Below are 11,648 nucleotides of genomic sequence, written 5' to 3'. Positions count from 1 at the left end.
CTTAACATGTATATTTACACAAGAAACATGTACACAAATGAAATATAGTTTTAATAATATAATTAATAATAACAATAATACAAGCTGTTAGATGAACACACGTTCCCTTTTTATTTAGAAATATTTTAAAAATCTGAGTGCAGCTGACTGAAATATAAAAAGCTGAATCATTTCAATAACAGTAGGCCTATTTTATCTTATCACTGCATGACACAGAAACGTTTCATCTCACCGTCTTCCTCCTGCATTGTAGATCAATTGTTAAATGGAAGAACTCTGTAAAGTACAACTTAAACTACTTAATCTGAGACCATTTGTTGTTGTCACCACATTGTGTGTGTTGCTCAGGGAACTGTGATGATGCAACAGAAAGTTTAAGGTAAACTCACAGGAAGTGGGTCAAAGATTAGTTAGATTACTAATTTTTATTCTTCTTTCTTTTGTCAATTCTAGGAAGCCTCTATTGAGATATACTCTTTTATTATTCAGTCCTAAAGGTCACATAGTAAACCATTAGTTAGGTACATGTTGTAGGCCTGCTGTACTCTGCATAATGTAATCATTTATTTCAGTGAAACGTTTCTAACATTAGTACTGGCTAGACTCCAGCACATCCAGGATACTGACAGTTAAAGCTTTTGTTTGCATAAATGACACATGCTGGCTTCGCTTGGTGATTGTTTTTAGCCGCACTAGAATCGTTGGACATTTGAATGGTGCTGCAGGTTACAATGGTTGGAATGCAGCATTGTTCATGTTAAAAAGAAAGAGGGGCAGACGTGTGTTTTAAACCTTCATTGGATGCATCCTCTTGGTGCATTAACTCTGTTTTTAAAGGCTCAGCACACGGTGACGGTAGAAGGCAGACACAGAGGGAGGCCGTGGGTGCATCTCGTCACATTGAGTTTGCAGATTTCATTAAAATTCGGAAAACAAAACACTTATTAATTGCTGTTATCGTTTGGCTTGAGTGCATTCATTATCAGTAAGCAAAGTCCAAACATTTTGACATTATGAACCCGAGTGTCCCACAGGAACACCTTGACCTTATCAGACACCAGCAGATAAAAGGAGGGAGTCATGTGAAAATAGGCCAACATGTCAGCAGCACGCCTTTTCAAAACTAATTAATATCCTGGTAAGCTTGGTTGTTTTCCACGACAGAGTTTGTACAAAACCACACCCAGAAAAAGCATATTCATGATTAGTGTAAGGCTCTTTTTTATCAGGTTCACTGCGGCTCTGATGATGTGTGTTAATAGTACAGTAAATATGCAGGAATGGCCTCAGGGAGGGAGTTCTGTACACAAGAAGTGACATCAGTTTAACTGCAGACCACTTTCACAGATAAGGCTCTGAGAAACATTTGGCTTTAGGCAAAGTTACTGGTTGAATTCCCCCGAATAACATCCGGCTTTTGTTGCTGTTTTGCTTTCAAACAAACCCATTTCTTTACTTGTTTATTCATTGGTCTATCTCTATATGTGAATCTGCTTTTTAAATGGTCTTAAGTAACAACTGCATCCTACCAGCTCTTTGTACAAAAGTGATGTGATTGTTGTCAGTGTTGTACTGGCTCAGATAAACTCTTTTGTAAAACATGTTCACATAAGTACAGGCACTGAAATAAACTAGACGTTGTTTTAGTTTTTGTACGACAGTCGAAAATTACTGGGAAAAACCCATAGCCGAGCAGAAAGGAAGCTTTTATTCATGGCAGCTGTGGCTCAGTTGGGAGAGTCGGTCTTCTCTCAACCAGAAGGTGAGGGGTTTAATCCCCAGCTCCTGCAGCCACATATCCAATGTGTCCTAGTTCAAGACACTTAACCCCAAGTTGCTCCTGCTGCCTTGTCAGCGGTGTATGAATGTGATAAGTTACTTCTGATAATCACTTTACATAGCGATCACTATCATCAGTGTGTGAATGTGTAGGTGTGACCTGCGGTGTAAAAAGAGCTTTGAGTGCTCAGAAGACTAGAAAATAACTTAAAAGTTCAAGTCCATATACCATTTAAAACACGCTTATAAAGTAGCAGAAGGTTGAATACGGGTGTTACTGGGTTCTTTATTCAATGTTGTTTCAGGGGCATTCTGGTTATTTGTGTCTTTATTGGAACAATTTGACAACATATTTGAACATTTTTAAACCTTTCTGCTCATTGCGGAGCACAGTGTCAAAATGCCGTTCACAATGTCCTAGAGCCCAAAGTGACTTCACGTTGGTGGCATTTTTGGTAAGAAATTAAAAGATTAATTGTTCAATAGATCATTAATGTAGCAACTCCATAACAACAGAAACATGGGGTCCATCGTTAACACCCACTCGTGAATCCATTACCTGTATCTGTAATCCCAAATACTATTATATCAGCATTTTTACATTATGACAGATTAGGCAAATGTGCACAATAATTCAAGTATTTACCGGCAAGTGCTCTCAATTCTATTCAAGGTAAATAATAGAAAATCAATATACAGTGGGAGCAATGGTCGCAGCAGAAGTGTGTATGAGCGCCCGGTGCAGTGATCATGTTACCATAATAAGATACAGCTCAGTGGTTTATAATGGTTATAATGTTCACAGATCTGTGTGTCTGAAGTGCCACTTTTCTCATGTCATCCAATCACAGAGGCATTCAGAGGCGTTCATAAAACCCAGGTCGTTTCATCTGGCTTCTCTTTTGCTTTTCTAAACAGGGAACACCATCAGCAACCTGATTATGATTCTTCCTCCCATTTACGGAGCCATCCAGGCGTTTCGCGACGGCCTTGAGTTTCGCTACATTTGCTCTTTTGTTGGACTGGCAGGTTAGTCTGTTTGAAATATATCTTAGTTTGCTGTCCATCACTGACGTACTGGAGCGTACTACACCACTCTTGTTTACATGTTTTACAGTAGTTAAGAATCTCATGTTGATAATAATCAGCCTGCTTATGATCGCCCTGACTTTCAGTTTCAATATTTTCATTGGATTGTCTTTGTGTCACCCAGTTGTTGGTGTCGGTTCCTGGTGCTTCCACATGACGCTGCAGTTTAAGATGCAGGTGGGCTGAAGTGTTTCTCTGCACCATAAATACATCAGCAAAATTGTGTGCAAAATACTTTCTTGTTAAAAATATATGATGTATTATATCATGTTTTTTATTTGTTTTTATTTGCAGTTAATGGACGAGTTGCCGATGATTTACAGCACATGTGTCTTCCTCTACTGTCTGTAAGTGGTTGAACCTATTGTATTTACTTCTGTCAAAATGCTCTATGAGAAAGTAGTTAAAGCGATTGTGGCAATGTGATGAACATGATTATGGCAACGCTGGTTGACATCAGCATTGTAAACGTACCAGGTAGAAAGTAAGTTATCTTGCCCCTCTCTGGAAAGCTGTATAGTCTTGACTTTCTTTGCAGTAAGGTAAATCCAGAACATGAGGCAGAAAGATCAACAAGCTGCTTTCTTCATCCCAAAGCAGGATGGGAAACCATGATTCTGTATATGTATATGATTCATTCAGTATGAATGAATATGTTAGGCAATATGTTAACCTTCAGCAAGTACAAAAATGTTCATGAACACAGTCAAGTGTCAATGATGTTGGGAAGATTTTCTTGTCCTCAATTACAGAAGAGACTGGCTTTTAGGTTCTTCTTCAGATGGGTATTGTAGCAATAAGACCCACATAACTTTAAAACACCAACCTTTACACTTTAATCACAAGGAGCAGTCTCTAACCTTACAGTCCGAAGAGTTCCTGGCCATGAGGTTGGACAGCAGAACAGCAACACTTTCCCTAACTCTTAAAAGAACTGCCTGTTCCCTAGCTTTCCCAGTTCCAATTTAGGGCCAGTATCCTGGAGATTTAAGAGCTAGTAACCTGGCTTATCAGGACAAGCAGCCAGTGTTGTCTCCCAAACTTCAGACTCTGCTCACAGAAGAATTTCAATTCTGTCTGTCACACACAAAATGCATTCTCCATGTCCCAAGAACAAAGGACTCTTTGGGCCTGACCCCTAAGAGGACCAAGTTATTTGGATATTTGGCATGTTGTTACCCCAGTCTGTAGTTAGTACTCTACAGGGAGTCCAGGCTCAATCAACTAGGATAGAAAAGTCTAATCATTTGGAATTGTTCCAATCATGGTGAAAGTTTGGACCGGTGGATCCTCTCCTCAGCACAGCCCATTGCATCCTTCAGTTCCTCAAGAACATTGGAGGTTGCCAAGTCTCCCTCAAATTTGAGGGAAATGGTGGAGACAATAGAGGCATCTGTGATTGGCCTTATAGAGTAACTCTATAACATTGATAGTTGTCTATCCACAGATTGGGAGCAGTCTGAAATAGCTGATCAGAATGTTACTTGTCTGAATTGTGGCTTGTTGTTGTTGTTGTTGTTGTTGTTGTTGTTGTTGTTGTTGTTGTTGTTGTTAGTCATTGCTAAAACAATCTGGACTGCTGCCTCTTGTACATATTGATGCAGGCAGGAAGCTTTGCATTCTCATCTTAGAGCTTGTCCAAGTCCGACTGCAATTATCTGTTGAGCTTCACCATCCTACCCTCTTCAAAAAATGATGAAGGGCTGCTTCATTATCTCACAGGCCCATTTTGAGTGGACAATTCTCTGAGTTAAGTCCTTTTTGTCTGAGCCTTGCAACATGGGAAGCTTACTGGGTGGGCCCTGCCCATTTACAGGCAGGGCCCACCAAACCCTGATGATAGCTTACATATATGGCATGGTTTTTCTACATAGATTGAAAGCAGCACATAGGTAGCTGCTCTGATTGTGGTGATGGTGAAGATAACATAGACTGTATGCAGTATAAGAAGTTGGCGTAGCCACATTGACAGCAGGTTTCTGGACTTTGGTTTTGAAGCTGTAGTCTGGCATTTTGGCCATTGACCTAGACGTTTTTTGAATCCATAATTGACCATATTTGGAGTACAGGTCTTTCGTCCATTGTGACTTCTCTATCTTGATTGCCAGTTTGCCATTTTAGTGACTTGTAAATCAAAGGTAGCCATGCTTTATCATCAATTTGACTGTAAATGGGACCCTCATTTAAAAACAATTAACAATATGCTGTGTTGAAGATGACTCTAAACTGGGGATAGAGACCATTAACCCAATAAGAAATGTTTGCTGGGGATGTAAATCAATTGTATTACTCCACCAGTTTCTTAAAGATTTTTTGGATATTTTTGGAACAAGTAATTCCCCCCCTGCTGGCCGTTAGAGATAATCAATGTTTTATGTCTTTTGCTTTTGCTTCACATTCAAAACAAAGCAGCCACTTCCACTTCTTTTAACAGTGTATGATTCCAACTAAACTACATTTTCATGAACCTTCAGGAGAAGTTAGAGAAGTCAGAAAACCTGTGTTCAGATGTAACCTTGTATTGATATAAACTTCTTTCATTTTTCAGATTTGAGTGCTTCAAACAAGAGAACAAAATTGGCCTATTTCCTATTGCATTGTTGTCAATTTTCAGTATCTCTGTCAGTGCGGTGAGTATCTGTTCATAGTATAGCAGTCACACACTTTAAACCACATTATGAACAAACAAATCCAACTTTATATCCTCTTGAGAAGTTCCTGTATTTATTTTGCAGTTATACCTGCAGTGGAAGGAGCCAATCTTTCACCAGGTAAGGAGTGCTCTGTGTGTCGCTCACCTGGCCCACAGTGCTTATTGTTTGCTGTAAGGGCTCAGTGTGCTTCAAGTCATTTCAACCTTGTGTAAACACTGGCTTCATCAACGCAGCATGAAGCAGTCTTGTTGAAGCATGCTCGGTATTAAACATAAAGTAGTATCTGATGTAAAGGTAGATATATGTAAAATACAAAGCTGAATGGCCATTTTCTGTTCGTTCATGTTCAAGTAAGTATGGAGCATTTAGAGAAAACACACATCCTGTGCTGTTAACGCTGTGAATGGGATCAAACCGCTGTTTCCAAGAAGGATCTTATTACCACAGCCATTTACAGTAACAACACAAACCTCCAAAGATAACCAGAGCCACTTACACACACAAGGGTATCACATTCAGAATGTGTTGCTTCACAACAGTAAGGACAATGTGACAAAGCACCTTTGTTTACTCTTTGGAGCTGGCTGTGTTTAGTAATTACACTGCTCTATGGAGGTTCATAGGCTGATTGTCCTCCCCATTCAAGAAAAGTGAGAAAGAAAGTTATGTTTCAAATTCCTTAAAACTAACTAGGGCAGTAACTGAATCAGTTTTGGCGCTAAATGTTTAGCTTAATGGTAAAATGCTGCTCCCAATGTACAGAGGCTATAGCCCTAATAGCGGAGGCCCCGGTTTGAGTCCTGGCTCATGTCTGACACTTTCCACTGTCCTGTCCTCTCAGTTAAAGCATGTTAAACCCAAAAAATATCAAACCAGATTTGGCTGTTCAAAAAATAAAAATCTTCAATAATTAATTATTTTTAAAAGTCAATGTTTTATCTCAAAACAAATCAGTTGTTAGAATTTGATTCGCTCCACTTGTGGTGTTTTAAAGCCAGATAAGTCATTGTGTCTCCTTCTTCTAGGTCATGTATGGTATCCTAGTAGCTTGCCTCGTGATACGAGCTATCTACATTGTTACATGGTAAGGAACATGTCAAAGTGGATCGATAAATTCAAACATTAAAAAAAGAAGAATGTACAGTACCTTAATTTTCAATGAAATAACTTTTGTTGTTGTTTCTGTTTGAATGTCAGGGTGTATCCATGGCTGAGACCGCTGTGTTACGCCTCGTTAGGAATCTTCTTGTTGGGGTTCGTCCTGTGGAACATGGACAACTTCTACTGTGGCACATTAAGGTGAGTTATATATCGACCCAAATAGAAGGGGAGGTTTCTTATTAAGACTCAGCTGAAAAATGTGGGGTGGTCTTATATTCGGGGTCTAGACCTTTTTTATGTCAGTATACATTCACCCCAATAGTTTGAGGCTCTTATCGGTGTAGTGAATGTTCTGCTCATGACATATTACGTTTTCCTGGTCTGTGAACGGCTTCCCATTCCTACAATTTCTTGAGCTGCCACGAAACTTAAAAAATAATACAAATAATAAATCAAAATCTTTGGCAAACCCAAAGGAACCCACTTGAGAGGGGCAACAGATTAGGTCACGTCCATGTAGCGATGCTACAGAATATATAATATATTAATAAATTATTTCTCAGAACCTTTCCTGGAATATTTTTATTTATAATCTCTTTCTAAGAAATATACAATTTATTATTTAAAAAAAAAACAAGTTCCATCAACTCTTCTTGTCCTTTCAGATATGCCAGAAATAACCTTCCCCCTGTCGTTGGAGCGGTTACACAGTTACACGCCTGGTGGCATATCTTCACAGGTGTTGGATCCTACCTGCACATACTTCTTAGGTAAGCTTTAGAAATGACATTCAGCTACATTGGGTTTCATTTGTGCCTCTTCACTGCAATCATTATTAGATCTTGGTGGGCCACTAGTAAGGTTTTGGCAACAATACAAACATGTATTTGCTAATAATGACTAGGGATGTGCACGATTAGCCAACTAAAATTACTAGTTGGTTAAACCTAACGATTAATATTTTTGATCAATTTCAGAATTGTATGCTCGTCAAATGCTCGTCAAACTGTAATCCAGCCGCCTGCCCCAAGCTGGGGCTGCAGTTTCAATTAATGGCTACTGCCATAAAGCTCTGCTACCCAGATGTAAACAAGCACAGTGGACAGATATTATCTCATAGGAGCAGCATGGATTGGAAGTATTTTGATCCAGAAAACTGAGTTAAAGTTGTTAACCAAGTTGATTAAGTGTTCTTCTTTTTGTAGCATGCAGATCAGGACAACCTACCTCAAGTACAGACCAAAAGTGAAGGTTCGTATATCTTTAAAGAATCTTCAATATTGTAGCTTTTGTTTGATCACAAAGTTTATTATTTGATTCAATCTTTCCTGCTATTCTTATTTTGTTCAGTTTCTCTGTGGAGTGTGGCCAACGTTGCACATTGAACCACAGAAGACGAGCTGAAGTGAAGGGATGAGGACCAACTTCATGATGGTGACTGCTGCCACAGACAGACACCATCAGCACAGTGACCTCCGATGCCCCCTGCTGGGAACTCAGCACACAGCAAGGGGACAGTTGGACCCCAGGGCACCTACCCGGGGACCCTTCAGTTCTGCACTATGGGGATTTACTAAGTACAGTATAGCACTGGGTCCAGTTTTAAGAAATGGAAGATCCTTGTCTTTAATCATAATTTATTAGAGTAGCTTTTTTGACGTGTAATAATTTTAATGCTCATTGATTTTTAATGCAAGTATGAGGTGTGGTCCACTGCAGTGGGAAACGCTGAGGGGTTATGGATGTGATCTTGATTGTGATTTTAGAGAAAGGGAAAACAATGTCATCAAGAATCAGAATTCACATTAACATAATTACTGTTGTACTTTTGAGTCTGCAGATATTTGAAGCCAAAAGATTTTGAAATAGATCTTTAAATCTCTCTATCTCAACCAAGACGTTTGCTTATGTGTAGTTTTACATGTAGCTGAGGGAGCTCTACTTACTGTACAACACAGTGTTGTCTAATCCCTTTTGAGGGAGGATCGTGTAGTTTTTTGATGTGCTCACTACATGTGGGAGTGTAGCCTCCAGCTAGAAAGTGAAAGTGATACTGTGCAGCTCATACATCTTCATTTGCTTTGCCAGAGGCTTCATTTTTTACTTGAAAACGCGCCAAAACTGGAATTAATTTTTGTTCTTTGCCAAACTTGCTCTGGGAATTGAATTAGTCATGTTTGTGTGGGACTTGTTAATCTTTGAACTTTTTATAATCAAGACAGGGATGCAATGCTTAGGATTTTGCTACACGGCATCATTACTTTGAATTGTAATTGTATTTAGGATTGAAATTGTCCCAGAAACACAGAGCAAGTTGACCCACTTTCTACATCTCAAGTTTCTGTGGACAGAGAAACACAATGACACCGGACACACAGTCTTTGAATGATACTGCAGACACTTTAGTACTCAAACCCACAGGGGGCGAGTGTTTGGTTGTATCAGAATTACAATGCACCTCCTTCAGGGTGTGTCATGTTTTAAAAGATGTTGGGTTTAGACAAACATCCGGTGGTTCAGACATAAATAGGCACAAATGCATCAGCTCAACTTGCCCATCTCAAGCCATTTTTGGTGAGAAGATCATTGTGTACAGCCCGTTTTGATAGTAGTTTGAGTTAAACTGTTAATGGTTTAAACCCAGTTTACACAGCAAGCTTAAAGACACTACCTGTTTCCAATAGATTTCTTATTTGTAATTGTTCATATTCACATATATTCCTTCCCTTGGTCTGGTATTCTTTGAACAAAGACTAGAATATGCCTGGATCATTGCACAGACAAAGCCAGTTGCACGCTGTTAGTTCCCTGCTTTGTTACTTTAAATCTCATTGGTACACTAATTTGTAATTAACAATTTACTGAGTAAATTATTCATTAGTCATTATAATAAAGCTCTTAAATCCTGATTCTGCAGGACCATAATCTACAGGTCATTAACTCTTAGTTTCATTGAATACCCTACTAATTACATTAAATGCATACAGTTTGCTTTGCATTGAATGACACATACGGAGCTAGGACAATAATATTTGATATTGTCTTAATAACAACAACAAAATATAGTCTATAGTCTCTAGATCCAACCCACAGGTGTTTACAGTGTGCAAATCACTTTAAATTAATCAGTCTTTCTAAAATGTTTGCAGATTAATGTTAAACAGAGGTCCTGCTTTCAACCATAAATCAATGCCAAACCAAAAACAGACGAGTAATACAGAAAAATCATCCCCAATAAAGAGAGAAGAGATTGATACATAATTCATTTAATGAAATATTCTGTGAACATTTAAAAAATTGTTGTTAACAGGGCTTCCTGAGCTTTTGAGGCCAGCCTCTAGTGGACACTCAGAGAGCTGCAGTTTTATTACACATCTTCATTGGCATAATTTTTCTAGACCAGAGGTGACACTTGTTGGTTGTGCCTTGAAACATTTTTAAAACATGGAGATTTATCTCTTGTATCCTCTTTCAGAGATTGAGGAACAAAGACGGCAAAAGTATCAATATCGCCCACTTCAGTGTCCATAACAAATAACTTGCTTTATTTTTAAAGTTTAAGTTCCTTTAATGCCAAAACAACAAATGCTCCAACCAACATACTGGTAAAAAAAAATGTAGCCTAAAAGATTGTTTATGTGTAAAGAATTACACAGAGTTTTTAATTGTTGTAGATTATTCTCCTGCAGAATAAGGTATGACATTTTTGTTTATGCGTTTCAATTAAGAGCCTGCATATATGCCTCTGGTGATTGGTAAACAGGAGTAGCTTGATGAAAGGTGTTGAAATCTCAATCATACTTCTTTTACCTCAGAAGGAATATTAATAGTGTGGCTTTACTGTCTTATTAGAAAATGAAAATGTACACCCTTTTATTTACAAGTTCTTAAAAACATCCCATGGCACCACTACATTTAATTTGTTACACACTTATTAATACGTTTTTTTAAAAAACACTGCACATTTGTCTAGAGGCACATAAACCATGTTGTCAATGAATGTCATAGTGGAACAGTTTGTGAAGCAACCACTAGGGGGCATAGTATTCCAGTTTATCTCAGACATTGCCAAGCATGCCAGTGTGCAGTGAAGAACTCCTACCTACTGTAGAACTCAGCATTCATGTATGGGACCTGTGGTGTGAAGTGAAGGGCTTTTCATTTATAACTTCTCTGTTGTTACTGTGAAACTTGAGCTTGAAGTCATTGTGGTAAATTGGGAGATGCACAACATGTTTTTTTTATTTTTATTTGTGGTCTCTGAAACTGCTGTGTCTTTAATGATCTCCTGAGCAATCACATTATAAACTCAATGTCATTACACCTACTTACTCTCATATAACGATGGTCTAAGTGTTACAAACAGTCAAATGCAGAAAGGCAGTCACGGATTTTGTTATTTTTCTTGAAGTAACTGCTCATCGGTAGAGGTGAGACGGTGCCTTATTGTGATCTCTGCAGTGTAATCCAAGTTGCCTTGATGTTCATCATATACAAACCATACAAATCGCCCCTTGTGTTGTGCAGTAACCCCCTGATTATACACAGTTAAAGCATCGGGAAGGACAATCAGTAACAGCTTTTCATGCACAGTCTGTCCCTTAATTTATTGGCCTTCCATTCATTTCACGTGAACATCTTAGTTTACAGGTGGTCCTGATGATGTTAAATGTAGCCGTAAGTGATAATACTAATGTGTCGAGGCCAGAAGAGCAAACTCTGCCAACTTTTTGTTCATATTTGGTCATGTGCCAGTTTTAAACCATGTCCTGTTTTGTCAAATAAAAGAAAAAAATGTGTCTTAATCCTTCCTCTGAAACCATGAATTATGTTTAACTTCATCTTTTTTCATACATGCTCAAAGTGAGACGTGTTAAATGTAAGCCTGAGTATAAGTAACCATTGTAGTACTCATAAATGTCTTATCAACAGTTTTTATTGTCTTGTAACGATAAGGACGTAGTAACAAGGTCCTGATGGTGCAGTGCTCATTTCCTGGCTGTGATACAAACACTGCACCCTGCA

The 11,648-nt window shown here is 38.5% G+C and overlaps 1 protein-coding gene across 1 annotated transcript in view; it reads left to right on the top strand.

The window, feature by feature from the left end:
- Positions 1-11,428, top strand: part of acer3 (alkaline ceramidase 3) — a 12,636-nt gene extending 1,208 nt beyond the window's left edge. Inside the window, exons 2-11 of the mRNA XM_020631211.3 lie at positions 2,698-2,808; positions 2,993-3,045; positions 3,163-3,215; positions 5,417-5,498; positions 5,604-5,639; positions 6,548-6,606; positions 6,720-6,821; positions 7,289-7,393; positions 7,829-7,874; positions 7,974-11,428. Coding sequence (XP_020486867.2) covers positions 2,698-2,808; positions 2,993-3,045; positions 3,163-3,215; positions 5,417-5,498; positions 5,604-5,639; positions 6,548-6,606; positions 6,720-6,821; positions 7,289-7,393; positions 7,829-7,874; positions 7,974-8,027 — 701 coding nt within the window. The 3' untranslated portion in view covers positions 8,028-11,428. The remainder of the gene's footprint in view (positions 1-2,697; positions 2,809-2,992; positions 3,046-3,162; positions 3,216-5,416; positions 5,499-5,603; positions 5,640-6,547; positions 6,607-6,719; positions 6,822-7,288; positions 7,394-7,828; positions 7,875-7,973) is intronic.
- The last annotated feature ends 220 nt before the right edge of the window (positions 11,429-11,648 follow it).

This window comes from Labrus bergylta, chromosome 14 (assembly GCF_963930695.1).
Source record: "Labrus bergylta chromosome 14, fLabBer1.1, whole genome shotgun sequence".
NCBI lineage: Eukaryota > Metazoa > Chordata > Actinopteri > Labriformes > Labridae > Labrus > Labrus bergylta.
Note: the sequence above shows the minus strand (reverse complement) of the source record. Positions and strands in the feature narration are given on the sequence as shown.